General features: G+C 32.6%; 1 protein-coding gene across 1 annotated transcript; it reads right to left on the bottom strand.

Annotated features, from left to right (window-relative positions):
* Positions 1–7,408: 7,408 nt before the first annotated feature.
* LOC132306640 (xanthotoxin 5-hydroxylase CYP82C4-like) lies at positions 7,409–10,015 on the bottom strand. Its single transcript, XM_059804105.1, has 2 exons — positions 9,024–10,015; positions 7,409–8,291 (listed from the first exon to the last, which is right to left on the bottom strand). The coding sequence occupies exons 1-2, from the start codon at positions 10,002–10,004 to the stop codon at positions 7,662–7,664; spliced, it is 1,611 nt and encodes a 536-aa protein (XP_059660088.1). The 5' UTR covers positions 10,005–10,015; the 3' UTR covers positions 7,409–7,661.
* Positions 10,016–16,403: the final 6,388 nt, after the last annotated feature.

Raw genomic sequence — 16,403 nt, 5'->3', positions numbered from 1 at the left:
TCTATACACAAGTAATTTGAAACCACACAAATCATGTCTTAGGGTTCCAAGTCTAGAATGGCATAATAAATGACAAGTTCTCATCATGATATAATATATAAACAATACCACCAACTTATCAATTAAATCATGCTTCAATAATAAGCTTTATATATTAAAAAGCAATCAACAAGAATATAGAATTATCATACATGCTTAAATCAATAAATCATAAGTCATATGTGAGGATTTCTAATAATATGCAAGACTACAATATTATAAGTATGTACACAATACATATTAAACCCCAAAGGATCATAAAACACTCAAAGTATAAACATACTACCACCCCTACCTTAATAGAGAATTGAATCTCTATAATCCAAGCAACCAAGCTTTAAAACGGAAAATAATTCTAGGGTTTTATAGAGGAGAGTGAGAGGAAACTTTTACTTCCTAATGTTAAAGGTCTAAGGTGAGTGGAAGAAGGCCAAAAGTGAAGAAGTAAGCTTTAAACCAAGCTCCCCTTCAATAGAGTTTAGGTTCGGATGAGGGCAAAAGGGAATGAAGATAAGATAAATGAAATGTGGTGGGTAAAGGATCTAGTATACCTCCACTCACTAGGTGTTCTTACACTACCTCTCACACACACATAATGCAAGACTCAATTTGATGCCTACATTTGTCACCAATCCATGGCTCCTTCCTAGACTTAATCCTAAGCCTACACTTGTCAACCATCCAAGCCAACAAGTGCACCTATCCTAGGCCAACAAGTGGGTGAATCTCCACCCCCCAAATGTCAAGCGATTAAGCTTCCAAGTCACTCTACCCCAATGCCAACAAGTGGCACCATGAGAGTGTGACACTTGTCACACTTTTCAAAAATTGCAAAAAGGTCATTTTTCAAAATATCTTCTAAATGAAATTACAAAATGGTCCCTAAGACGAAAAATAATTATTTTACATAATTACACTAAAACCCCAAAAGAATAGAATATATATATATATATATATATATATATGCATCCATGCCCTTTATGAAAAAGGTAAGCAACTAGCGTGATTTCCTACAAAAGTAAAAATGCAAATACCTTGGAAATCAAATATTATGGATGCATGCAAAGTCGGAATCAAATTCGAACACATAAAGTGAGGTTATGCAAAGAAAAACAATAAACGGGAAAAAGACGAAAAAAAATAAATTACCGAAAAAAAAAGAAAGGAAGAAAAATGATCGGGTCATTATAACCACAATGTCAACAAGTAGCTCCATTGGAGTGTGACACTTGTCACATTTTTTGGAAATTGCAAAAAGGTCATTTTTGAAATTACCTTCCAAATTAAATTTCAAAGTGGTCCCCAAGGTGAAAAATAATTACTTTATTTAATTACATAAAACCCCTAAAAGTCAAGAATATTTTCGAAGAAGTTATGCATCCATACCATTTATAAGAAAAGTAAACATTTAGTATGCTTTTCTACCACAGTAAAATTATACATATCATGGATGCATGTAAAGCCAGAATCAAATCCGAGCACAAAAAGTGAGGTTATGCAAATGAAAACGAAAATCGGGAAAAAGACAAAAATGGAAAAAAAGAAAAGTGTCGAAAAAAGAAAGGAGAGAAATAACCGGGTCATTACACATTATATTATTTTTTAGATTTTAATTGCTGAACTACTTATTTCTATTTTATCAATTATTGGATTGGTTTGTGGATTATATGCACCGATATGAGACGGTGACATATTAGGGATAGACTAGATCAAAGCGCTAAGTCCTACCTATTCTGGAATAAGGGAATGGATTAACTACAATGTTAAATCCTACTTATATTCATATCAAATCGACGGAACAGTTGGATAACATACTGGATGGATGTTTAGTTTATGTTTTGGATTAGGATGGATTATATATATATATATATATAGTTATGAGCCATGATATGACCTTGAGTCTCAGGATCATGGTTAGAGTGCGTATCGCCTAGGATGGATAACTGGACATAATAGACATCTGAGTGCCATGGTAGGTCTAGGTATATATGCCTACTTTATGTGCGATTTGCATGTTACCTTCTATTCATATTGAGATAGACCTATGGACTAGTGAGCGTCCTATAGTGTATATTAATACATATATGGACTATTTAGCTATTGTTGAGTTATCTAGGATGTATCTGCATATCGAGTCGCTGTTTGGATTGTAGTAGAGTAGAACTTGTTCGTGGGCCTGATCCACGATTATTTTTCAGGTATTGGACGGTTCCAACAGTCTTAGAGCTTGTTCGTACTGAGCAAAGACAGTCGCTCACTCTTCCGACTATGTAGGACTTCTATATATGATTTAGTTTTGGATTCCTTTTTAGTTGGGTTTATTCTTCAATTGGGATTTTCTAGGGGTCCACATAGTATGGATTCCCGAGTTGTATTATAAAGTGGAAGATTACTTGTATCAAAGAAATTTATTAATGAAAGTTTATTCTGAGGAATTATTGGATTGTCATGTTAGTTTCTTTTCATCATTTTATTTATTATTATTGATCATATTTGTATTCTGTGTTTGATTATTGCCGATTTGTTTGTGATATCCTTGAGTATTTGGACGTGGGTCTGGCCAACCCGCATTCAGAAATTCGAGGGTATCACATGAACCTTCCACTTCATCAACTTTATAGGAAATTAAATCCCAATGTTCAGTGATGGTTTCAACCCTAATCTGAAATCTTTTAGGTAACGGCCTTAAGATTTTCTAACAGATTTTCTTATCACTAACCTTTTTTTCCTAAGTGACGCAGTTCAGAAATTATTTTAAGAAGACTAGAATTAAAAAAAAAAAAAAAAAAAAAAAAAAGATTCATCTTCTTTCATCACGATGTTCCCAAAGTTATGAGAAAGCATCTGAATTTTGGATAATTTCACTTTTGAAGTCCCTTCATGAGTAACCTGCAAAATATCCCAAGCTACTTTAGCAGTTTTATAATAAGAAATTCTAGCATATTCAGATCGAACAACATAATTAATAATTGTATATAAAGCTTTTTCATTAGCATCACCACGCTTAATTTCAATAGCAGTAAAAGCAAAAACATCTTTTAACTCTTTGACTTTTTTACCATCCACAGTTTTATCTACTATAGGTGGTGTATTGCCAGATTCAACTATTGCCTAAGTTTTACCACCTGAATTTTGCAAATAGACTCTCATCTTTGATTTCCAAAAATTATAATTATCTCTTTCAAACAAATGATCAAGTTGATTAGAACCACATTCTTTCAACGCATAAGACATGATTAAAAATTAATTTTTGAAATCAAAACAAAACTTTTCAACAAGGATCAACTCAATGTGTAGATATTGGCTTTGATACCAAATTGTGAGTCGTATACAGCGGAATATATAGAAAGTTTTGATTATTTTAAAAACAGATCTTGTATTTTTCTAACTTTCTTTATTTTAGTAATTAATAAATTAATATCATGCAATATAAAATAAAGCAAAGTAAAGTTAGAGATGACACTAGGATTTTAGTAAGGAAACCCCAGTTGATAAAATACGTCAACTGTTTGCGTGAGAAAAACCTCGTGGACTGTACAGTCCAAAGTAAACTGATCCACTACGCTTGAAACAAAGTACACTGAACTTTGACTCTGGCTCACACCCTATCGTTCTATCAAACACCAATTGCTGACAATCCCCTAGCTTTGCGACTTCCCTTCCAATAGCAACTTGACCTCAGACTTATGCTTGATCTTTGTAGAAAAGTACCAGGTAGATCAGATAACATTCCTTGAATACTCCAACCCTTTCAAAGTGTGATCGCATTTACTTCTGTTCTTCAACTTCTGGATTTGATGTAGAAGTAGATATATTTTTGTTTGATCAATGTAGATGTAACTGTATGATCATAATCAAGATTCGAACACCATAACTCTAAACTCACTATGTGTTTATGTGTATGTGTTTTAGAAAAACAAACAAAAAATTCTCTAAGAATTTCTGAGACAAAAATCTTTCTAAAGCTTTTTAAGAATAATAAACTGATAATGTAAAAGCCGTGAATAAACCTATGTGTATGACAAGGTTTAAATAGAGTTTAGAATATCCTAGTCCCTCTGAAAATATGAAAAATCGTGCATAGGACTTGATACAATTCTAGACCAACTAGCAAACAATTCTGAAACAGGAAATTAAAAGTTGGAAATTGATCAGGACTACTTGAACCGGTTCAAGTTTGGCAGTTGGTGAATTCGAAACTAACTTGAATCCTTGAACTGATTCAGAAAGGTTGAACCGGTTCAAGTTGGCCAGAACTTGAATTTTGGTTCATTCCGCTTAAAAACATTCTGCGGTAAGTTCTGAAAAATATGGAAAGTGTTGAATGTGTCTTACCCTGTTTAGAATTCTTCTTAATATGTTTTTTTATCTTATTTGAAATGATTTCAATTATGGTAACTTAATACAACCTTTTTAATTCCGTAATCGCCGTCGATCTTGCTGACTTGCATTACAAGTAACTGGAATTACAACTCGACATAGACTTGTTTTGTTTACGATAATTGCTAAATATTTTTTTATTTTATTCATCTCTTCACCTCTGTTTTTTTTTATTTATTTATTTTATTCATCTTTTCACCTCTGTTTCATGTTTTACAACATGGGTCAATGGTAATTAGAGCTGGATAAGAAAGGTATTTGAAAAGCAGTTCACGGATAAAAAGTAATGAATCTTATGGGTTCTACAATCAAGTTTACAATTCAACAATTGAGATCGTGAAATCATGACAATGGTGACTGCCACTTTGCATTTTTCAAATATTGGAAAACTTTGCTCTATAACTTTCGACATACGTCTCTAGCCAAGTTAGAAGGCCCATAAATTTTCATTTCTTTATATATTATAATTTTTCTACAATAATTGTTATTTTTAATTATTACACTTCAACAAATAGAGAGATTTGATAGTTGGTCAAAGATTTTTATCCTTTTTCACCTTCCTTTTTAAAGGGCACCCATTTTTTTTTTCCTTTATATATTAAACCAACCTAAGAATTTTTTTTCCTTTATATTATTAAACTTCAACCAATAAATAAATTTAATATTAGACCCAAAATATTTATATCCTTATATTACATTTTTTTTCTCTCTCTTCCATCGTCATTAAATCAGTATATATATATATATATATATATAGATATATATATATATATATATATATATATATATATATTTCACCTCATTATCTTTAGATTAATTACATCAACAGTAAATATTAAAAATATATTTAACAATTATGGTGTAAAGTGGTGAAACTTTCTACTGCATTTTTCTAAGACTCCTAACTTTTATTTTCTTGTATTTTTTATTTTTTTATTTTTCACATATTTTTTCTCCTCTCTTAGTATATTTTATTTATTTATTTATATTATTTTTTTTCAACTTCTCCACTTTGCAATCTCACTATTTCACTCGGTTAGAAGATTTTGAATACACTTTTATTTTATTAAAGAATTTGTTGGAGGATTGGACCAAATTCTTCGAAATCAGTTTCTATTATTCTATAATTTAAATTAGTTTATAGTTTTGTTAATTTTTATTATTATAAAATTATATATTTTGTTTTTGGGTTGTCATCAATTTTATTTATATTGTTGAATATGTCTAAATTTAAAAATTGCAAAACAAATAATATATGAACATATTATCAGCTTAAACTAACTTCTAACCTCGATAACATAGTGGTTTAATACCTTCGGTAGATTTTAAAGTATCAAGTTTTGACTTTTTGTATTTACTAATTTAACTTTTAACCGTTCTTTTTAAAAATAATAATAATAATAAAATAAAAAAATAAAAAAATAAAAAGCATAAACATATAGATTTTATTAAAGTGCCACATTATTTTGTTTTAACCTAAAGCCCTCAAATTCTATTGAACCCGCGATGACATTATGGACATCTAGCATTAAGCCTCTTGGTCAACTAAGATGGGACGTACAATATCGATTAGGGTACGAACAAAAAAGTTTTGAAAACCGTGATTAAAACGAGCAGACAGGAGGGTTGTACCTCCTCCATTGAAAAGTAGCTGATGCTAGCAGAAGAGGGTTTTATTAAAAATTTAAAACATTGCTTAATTATGTAGTCATAGTGTTCAAGTTGAACTTGAGTTCTTCTTCTTCTTCTTCTTCTCGTCTTCTTTTTCTCCTTCGTTTTTTTTTTTTTTTTTTTTTTTTTCTTTAGTTGAGACTCACACACAGTACCTTTAATGAGGTTTGAATCCCTGACTTCCCTTTGAAAAGTAAAAATCTTATACTACTAAGTCACAGGTACGTAATCCAATAACCCGATAAAAACTTAATAATATTTTGTATGATTGTTATGAAATGACTTGATCTCCAAACGCTCTCTGCTCAGCTCTACACTTGATTGTTCAAGAACAATATCATTATTGGCTCGATAACTATGACACTCAAACCCTAACGAACAATGTTATACAAATTCTGAAATTGGACTGAACTTTTGATCTACAAAACTCATATTCACGAGTGTGAGTTCGACTGTGTAGTAGTAAAAATATTTTGCTCCCGCATTTGTTAGAAATTGGCCGCCACCTAATTCTGGCAGTAGCGGAGGTGGAGTTGGTACTTCAGCGAACTCGCAATGGCGACTCTGGCATATATATATATATATATATATATATTATAAGCGGTAACTCCATCTCCAATATTGATTGTATCTCTTACAATAACTGTATAATTCAGTGAATAATCAATCTTGAAGTTAATTCTTCGGTTAAACCCAAGAGCTGAAGTGGGTAAGGAAGAGCTATATGTTCTACTATATTAATTTTACAAATATATATATATATATATTTGTAAAATGTCTCTGTATATATATGTGTCTATATATATTTATTTATTTTTTCTCTCCCTACTGTAAGCAGAAATTCTGAATTCACGATAAAATATCTCTGCCCCCACTCCCTCCATGATGTGCCATTTAATTGTTTAAAACAATGCTCAAACTCTCGTTGAGAAAATTGTAAAGGATTGAAACCTAAGTCACACAGTGCTCAGTGCTGGTGTGGGTGAGTGCAAAGTACGAAAACGACAAAATTTGGGAGCGCAGAGTGTGGGAGTGTCACATGATTAAAAAAATTATGTGATTTAGATTGAAACTCCATTTAACAATTTAACAAACTAACAAAGTCTCAGTCCCAATTACTTGGAATAGTATGAGCGAAAATGTAGTGCACAGAATTTATTAGCCGTTTCTAGTGTATCTAGAAACTTTTGGGTATTAAGTGACACATTTTAGAATGTATGAAATAGTATGTATTGTATTGAATGAATAATGAATAGTACATGAGTCCCTAGTACTTTTTCATTCCTTTTTATCTTAATGAATGTTTTTGGACTAATAGTTACTTTTAACAACAGTGAAGACATAAAATTATAGAGGATACTAAAAGTTATTGAACATGTAATCCCATCCCAGATTAGGAGTATTAGAAGGTTACACAAAGAGAAAAGCTTAGGTTTAACATAGTAACTTGGTCCCTTTCTGACCATTATTTTAGTTTCACACTGCAAATGCGATCTTTGTAATACTAATACTACATATACCATGCATCTTTATGATCCATATACACACTCTAGACTAGCGATGCTGCTGGTTCATAATTTTTGATAAAGCTCCAAAGGAAGTCGCGGCTTGAGGACAACTTCGAGTGGACTTACCTTGGGCAAGGCAATGCCCGGGCCTTCTTTCATGTCCACCTCCATGTTCATTGGTGTTGTTATGTCAAACCCTTGAAGGAAACGAGCAAGTGTCAATTGAATCACTTGCCAACCGAAATTGACAGCAGGGCACATTCTTCTGCCAGAGCTGAATGGTATGTACTCAAAATTCTGACCCCCAACACCGACAGTTGCATGCGTTGTTAGGAACCTCTCGGGCTGAAACTCAGAAGGATCTGACCACAGGCGCGGATCGCGATGTAGCTTCCATAGGTTAACAATTAAACGTGTGCCCTTTGGGACATGGTAGCCACCTATGTAACAGTCTTCCATGGCCTCACGAGGCCCTGATACCGGACCTGGTGGATATAATCTCAATGTTTCTTTGATAATGGCTTGTAGGTATGTTAGGTTCTTGATATCTGATTCTTCAACCCACTTGTCTCTTCCTACATGGATGTCCAGCTCATCTTGGGCCTTTTTTAACACGTGGCGGTTGTTCATTAGTAAGGAGAGACTCCATATTAGTGTCTCAGCCGTGCTTTCTGAACCGGTCATGATAAGAATCTATAGATATGGTGATTGGATTGTTATTGAAAAAAAGGTCTTAATTAAAAGACGGAAGAAATAAAATAAAAATCATTCTTTCATAGTGATACAGAACAAATAGAATAAAAATCATTCTTTCATAGTGATATAGTCCACACAAACTTCAAGACTCATAGAAAAGTTAGTTTTTATGGGTTAATAACCTAAATAATATAATGATAAATTAGAAGTTTGAAGAGAAAAAAAATGAGGAGGTAGGAAAATTAAGCTGTTTCTAGTTCTTATTAAATTGAGAAAGTAGATTATATCTTTGTTAGTTATGGAAATCTATAAAGAATGTGTAGAATTAAAGAGATTTCCAGATCTTCAATGTTCCTACATGATTTATTCATTTGGGAAAAGATTATAGATGCTATAAACACACACACACTATTAAGTTGAACCAAGCTTTTTAATATTATGACACTCTAGTGTTTTACATAGGGATAAAATCAATTTTTTTTTTTTGTTAATTATTAAAAAAAAAAATCATTTTTTTTGCTTTTTAATATCAATAAATATTACCAAATGATAGAATTATTCTGAACCACAGCTCTCTCAATCTTTCATTGCTCACCCCATGAATCTGACCACATGGTAACTGGTAAGATGTTTTCTAATGACACCAATGTTTTTAATGACTATGTTGTCCTAATTTTTGTCCAAATAATTGAAATTTAGAAATTTTCATGCTATAACTAAGACTCTTACCAGTACTGTTGCCTTGATTATGGTGCCGCGCTTGTAGCTGGATGCATCGGTGTCTTCTGCAAGGGTTGATAGCATCACATCCATGAAGTCGCGTTCGCCACTGGATTTGCACTGTTTTCTATCCTGAATATGTTCTTGCAGCCATCTTTCGAAGATTGCGTCAAGTTCCTTAGAAGTCTGCTTCAAAGCTTTGACATGCCCTCCAATATCAACCCATTCAAGCCATGGAATGGTATCGGACACAACGAAAACCCCACCAAGATACAATGCTTTCTTTATTGCTTGTTTAAAATCCAAATCCTTGCCGTCGCTTTCGTCAGCAGCAAATCGCTTTCCAGCTAGCATCCTGACGATTATATTGAATGTCAGAAGCTCAAACCACTTGTTGATGACTACCTTGGCTGGGAAGTCTCTGTTCTTTACACATAGCAAGTGCAGATCTTTAATGAATGAGTCCACTTCCGAGACTCGTACGTGCTTGAGCTGCTCAAGGCGATGCTTTGTCATGAGCTCCAATGCAACCATCTTGCGCATATCACGCCAATATGGTCCATACGGCGCTAGAGCAAAGAGGGCGTAGTCATAGCCGAGGTACTTCCCCACTGCCATGCTTGGCCGTGTTGCGAAAATTGTGTCATTGGTAGTGAAGCACTCTTTTACTGCCTCCCAGCTACTCACCACTAGCGCTGGACTACTGCCGAGCCGGAGTGAATAAATGGCACCGTATTTATCGGCCAATGCTCCAAGAGTTCGGGCAATTGGGAGTTCACCCCCAAGAAGATGGAGGTGACCTATAATGGGCCAAGCACCAGATGGTTCTGGGGCTCCAATGCTCTTGCTATTTTTAGTACCGTTTGGTCTAATTCTTTTGAAACTACAGAGGACCACCAAAACTAGAAGTGCTATAATTTCTAGCAAAAGAGAGAAAAAATCCATTGTGGTCATGTGAAGCTGGAATGGTAATACATTTAAGACTTGCATACATATTTATAATGGAGTACTGATGAATAGGGAGCCAATAAAACTGGACTAAGTGGACTAATGATGTTATTACCGCATTTTACACGTGTTGACGTGTGGTACTTTGCCCGCGTGATCATTACCATCACCACAAGCAACACGTTTACTTGAGGAAGACTTGGTAATATCATATCAGGAATGGAATCAACTAATTATATTTTATTACATAAATAAAAATATATTTATTTAGTAGGTGAGATCAATATATTCGAGTTTTTAATCAGTCGGTGATATCATGTCTTCGATATTTCAACAACACTAAAGTATTTTTCGCGAGGTAAGGGTTTTCCCGTGATTAGAGATCTATATGACATGGTTTATATAAAAAGATTGTTATCTTCTTCTTGTACTTGAGTACCATGCATTATTTGTTGGGCAACTTGACTAATTTGCATGCCAAAAAGGTTTATGCTTGTGATGATTTTTTGAATCTATTATGGGCATTCTTCTTTTGCTACCATTACTGTGAATATATTGGTCTATTGCCTCATCATACTACCTTTTTTTTTTTTTTTTTTTAAGAACTCGGAACTCTATTGGACAGGTTCTTTAGATTCACCTGAGCTACAAATTGAGGATTTTATAACCAATTCAACAACAACAGTATCAATTAAATCAAAAATTATAATGAAAGTATTGGAGTTCGAAGTGGAAACATATTAAAATTCAGTCCGTTGCCTTACCACCATCATCCTCGGAACTATAATTGCCTCATCATTCTCGAGGTTGATGAAGTTATTATTGCAAAGAAAATGGCACAAAATTAGTAGAGCCCCTTATGACACGAAGAATCTAATATTGAGGTGTACAACAGACTATGCAGCTACGCGCCATACGTTTTCAATCTTGAATTGTGAGGCTGTAAACCGATAGTTGTACTTATGAAATGAGAACCACATTTCAAACTTTGGCCCTACCTTTGCTAGCAATCATGAAGGAATTCAAGGTGAATGGCCCCGTGAAGGTGAGTAATAATTTGTTCGGTAGGAAAAAAACAAAGAGTGTGAAAAAAAAATAAAAGAAAAGAAACAAAATTTTGTTGTTCAGTAGAAATGATAAAGGACAAAATGGAGAATAGAGAGGAAGAATGATCCATCTTTTTTACTTTACAAATTTTTATTGGTTAAAAAATGGAGCAGAAGAAATGAAGGAAGGCAAATGAAATATTATAAAATTTAAATTTAAATTTAACACTATCCTAAATTATATAAACTTTAAATTACAATAGTACCTTCTATAAATTACAATATTATAAATATTATTAAATATAATTATAAAAATAATTAAAACTTTCTTTTTCCTTCCATCTTAACTAACATAGGAAAATATATATTTATTCTCTTTTGTTCCCCAAATGATATGTCATCCATCCCTTATCCTCTCTCTTTCATCCAGCATAGGTGGACTTAGAAGACGATTGCCACTGCGTGTAGCACGTGTTTATGTGAGGAAGTGTTCAATTTGCATCACTTTTACTAGTTGAATTGATGAATTGGCGATTTAGTACTAAGTAGCATGTTTTATTTGTTGGGATGGTTGATTAATTCATTTGTAAAAACAATGTGTGTTAATTTGGATGCAATTATTGCAGGATTTATTGTAGACACGGTGCATGATGAAGATTTGGTGTTACTAGAGGAATGAGTGGAGAAAAATTCTCCTTATTTCTTATTTTCTAATTATTTCCATTCTCATAATTTCTTTTCTAATATAAAAGAGATTCCACTATTGTATTGTATATGTATTGAGAGAGTATTATAAGAGTGATATAGTTGTTTGGACTCTTTGCACTGTAAATATAAGTCATAATAGTTGAATCACATAATATCTGTTTGTTCTATTTGTTTTATTTATCTCTTCAATTTCATTTTATGCTTTATAACATAAATCAATGGTACTTACAACTGGGATAAGAAATGTAGTTGAAAATCAGTTCAAGGATAAAAAATAATGAATCCAGTGGATCCCATAGCCAGGTTCACAATTCAACAATTGAGATACGTGCTTTTTTGACCACTTATAAGGGTTTTTTATTTTTTTTTATTTTTTTGTTTTTTCACCAAATACATTGGACCGTTTTGTTTTTTTTTTTTTTTTTTTTTTTTTTTTTTTGTTGTTGTAATGAAAGCAATTTTCATTATTAGAGAAACAATCCCAAGCATCTCTTTTCAATATTAAAGAAGTAATCCCAAACACCCACCACTTTAGTACGGAATAAGAAGGATAGTTGAAAAACAGTTCAGGGATCAAAAATAATGAATCTTGTGGATCCCACAGCCAAGTTTACAATTCAACAACTGTGAACACGGTGAATGCCGTTTAGCATTTTTAAAATAATGGAAAACTTTGCTCTAGAACTTTCGAACAGTGAACACGGGTGCTTGGTCAATCAATAGGTCACCTCAGTTGTCCAAACTCACAACCTTAAAAAAGTGGCCCCATATTTTCAACTTGGCTGACCAATTGTGAGCACTGAGCCAGATCTCTAACCATTTCGTAAAGAAAGAAAAGATTTAGGAGGTTTAGCGTTTTCCATTTGATTCACATGGTAAAGGTGGCTCTCTTTTTGTCTATCCGTTCTATTTATTGTTTATTTATTTTCTTTTTTTTTGTTTTCCATTTGATTCACATGGTAAAGGTGGCTCTCTTTTTGTCTATTCGTTCTATTTATTGTTTATTTATTTTCTTTTTTTTTCTTCTTCACATATTTTTTTTCCTCTATCAATATAACTTCTTCTTCTTCTTCTTCCTCTTTTTTATTTTATTTTATTTTATTTTTTGCATCTTCTCCACTTTACAATTGAATACACTTTTATTCTATTGAAGAAATTGTTGGAGGATTGGACCAAAATCATCAAAGGAAGTTTCTATTATTCTATAATTTAAATTAGTTTATACTTTTGTTAATTTTTATTATTATAAAATTATATATATTTTTTGGGTTGTCTATCATTTTTATTTATATTGTTAACTATGTCTAAATTTTAAAATTACAAAACAAATAATAAACATATTACTAGCATAAACTAACTTCTAACTTTGACTCTCTGCATTTAGGTAAATTTTATTAAAAGACCACATTATTATCATTTTTTACTTAAAACTCTCAAATTATATTGAGCCGCCTGACAATACGGTCTTCTAGCTCAACATAATGGGCTAAGCCTCTTGGTCAACTAAGATGGGACATACAATATCGATTAGGAAAAGACAAAAAGGTTTTCAAAATCGTGATTAAAATGAGCAGATAGGATGGTTGCAACTCTCCTCCATTGAAAACTAAGTTATAATAGGTAGAGTTGCAAATGAGTTGAGCGAATAGGGTTTTATTAAAACATTGCTCAATAATGTAGTCATAGTGTTCGAGTTCGACACGAGTTCTCACTATTAGAATTAATATATGTAATTCGATAATCCGATAAAAACTCAATAATATTTCGCTCTCTGCTCAGCTCTACACTTGGTTGTTCGTAAACACTATCGGTATTGGTTCCACATCTGTGACACTCAAACCCTAACGAACAATGTTATACAAATTTTGAAATTGGACTGAACTTTTGATTTACGAAACTCATATTCACGAGTGTGAGTTTGGTTATGTAGTGGTAAAAATATTTTGCTCCCGCATTTGTTAGAAACTGGCCGCAGCCTAATTCTAGCAGTAGCGGAGGCAGAGTTGGTACTTCAACAACTAGCGATGGCGACTCTGGCGCGCGCGCGCACACACACATAGATATATTATGAGGGGTAACTCCATCTCTTATATTGATTGTATCTCTTACACTAATTGTATAATTCAATGAATAATCGATCTTGAAGTTAATTCTTCGGTTAAGCCCAAGAGCTGAAGTGGGTAAGGGAGAGCTATATGTTCTACTCTATTAATTTTACAAATATATATATATATATATTTGTAAAATATCTGTGTATATGCATACTTGTGCCTATATATAAAAATTGGTGTGACAATCATCAGCAATGGACCTAATGGCCTAGCATTTTCGAATTCATTTTGTTCTTTTATTAGACAATGCATCTATATGCCTCAGTTGTCAGTTACTCCATCCTATGGTTATCTGTACTTTGAATATAACATAAATATTCACTCAAAAATAGCATTTTCGAATTCATAATTGTACTACAGTGGTGATTAGGACCCAAGAAATTAGGACTAAGACTGCCACAACGTGTAACACATGTAGGGCTGAAAATCACCTCCAGTCGCACAGTGCACAATTTCCTCAATTTTGGAATGAGTGGAGGAGAAATAGCCACGTTGCTTAAAAATGTGTGTAAAAAAAAAGTAACTGCACACTGCACACTGTTGAAGTTGTATTACATGTGTATAATAATATGATATATTTGTGTAATAATACGGTATAAGTTATATTTATATGACATATTGTCCATTTAACCCTTACTTATTGTATGGAATTGTCTGAAAAATCAAATTAGTAAATTTCATTTACTAATTATTCCTTCAGTGTCATTTATCAAAAAAATGATCTGTGATTGCAAAGATTATAGCCAAAAAATTTAAGGCTTCATTTGGATCGAGGGATTTAGAGGGACTTGGAAAAAAAAGAAAGGGAAGGATAGTGATTAGTGTGTTAATTTAGATGGGAAGAATATGAGAGAAAAGAAAGGATTCGGAGGGATAGTTCATTTGGAATCCCTCCAAAATTGACAAGATTTGGAGGGATTTGGAGAGAATTGGAACTAAGGACAAAAGTAGCCATTGAAAAAAGGGGCAAGCTTGAGAGTTGAGAGACAGCAGGCCGGCTAAAGCTTTGCGAACAGCGGGTGATGAAAACTGATAGATATGGGTTTTGATTTTTTGAACAATCTAAAATGACATGACGATATGAGAATGAGAATAGCGATGGAGGCGATTGGGGAGGTTGAAATGATTTAAAATATGGGTTTTTAACTTCTGATTCTTGTAGATTTTGTAGTTTGTAGTTGCATAGAGAGAGAGAGAGAGAGAGGCATGAAATAAATGGGTTTTGAAAAAAAGAAGATATATTTATATATATATATAGAAAGAGAGGGGGAGGGGGAGGGGGGGAATACATATGAGAACTGGAGGCCGGATCAGTTCCAAGTAAATATATACAATGTGTATATTATGTTGTGTGTGTGTATATATATATATATTTCTAATAATAATAATAGAAAAAACATTTGGAAGATTGAACTTCCATTTTGTAGTTTGCAGTTGCAGAGAGAGAGAGAGGGAGGCTGAGAACGAGAATAGAGATGGAGGCTATTGGGGAGGCTGAAATGATTTGCCCTACTGACCACACAAAAAAAGGGTAAGATGGTAAATTATTCATTCATTTCTTTTCTTTCTTATACATCCAAACAAGAATATTATTCATTCCTTTCTTTTCTCCCTTACCCATTCAAACATGAATATTATTATATCTCTCATAATCATTTCCTGTTTTTTTTTTTCTTTTCTCTCATAATCATTTCCTTTCTTTTCTCTCCTGTATATTCAAATGAAGCCTAAAAGTACAGCAAAAGAAAAGAAAAGAAAATTATCAAATTTATTAGTCATTTATCCCATCCCATATTACCAGAAAAGAAAGAAAGAAAAAAATAAATAAATAAAAGGAGGGAGGAGGAGGAGGTATGAAGTTTTGCCTATTAATCTCATTTATTTTTTTGTAATTACGACCCATCAACGTTTGGCCTATCGAGCTCATTTCTTGTAAGGCGCATTACCCTCATATCTATATCTTTCCTTTTATTAGAATTGTATAGAATTCTGATTTTTATATATATTATTATCGAATAGAATTTGGGTAGCCCCACAATATGTTTGGCACGTGTTTGACGAACTGTTGCACCTTTGGATTTTTGCGAATGATAAAATAAATCTCTCTTCAATAAATATTACAATAGTTTTTTTTTTTTTTTTTTGTTTTCTTTTATTAAATTTATATTATTTTTAATATTGCAATAGTAACACCTCTTAAAATGTTATTGCACGTTAAGTATAATATTATATAAATTATATTTTTTATGTTTTTTTCTATACTACTATTAAAAGTATTTATTTATTTTATTTTATATATACATTTCTTGCAGTTATATAACTTCTACAGCCTGATTATGGAGTCAGATTTGGACCAGTTAGTGATGCACATTACAAAAAAAAATTGTAATTTTTAGCCAATTATTCAATGTATTTATATATGGCATTCGTAATTTGATCTGCTCTGTTCACTTAGTGACTTTGTCACTTTCGCGCTCCTGCTATGTGACTTAAGTCCAGATTACTTAAAATCCAAAATGAGTGAAGATTCTCACTTACTGGCAGAAAAATTTTGGAGTCCATATGGTCCTATTTGG

Source organism: Cornus florida, unplaced genomic scaffold (assembly GCF_030987335.1).
Source record: "Cornus florida cultivar Cherokee Brave unplaced genomic scaffold, ASM3098733v1 CherokeeBrave_3.0.0_Hap2_Chr05, whole genome shotgun sequence".
NCBI lineage: Eukaryota > Viridiplantae > Streptophyta > Magnoliopsida > Cornales > Cornaceae > Cornus > Cornus florida.
This window is presented reverse-complemented; position numbering and strand designations above follow the sequence as displayed.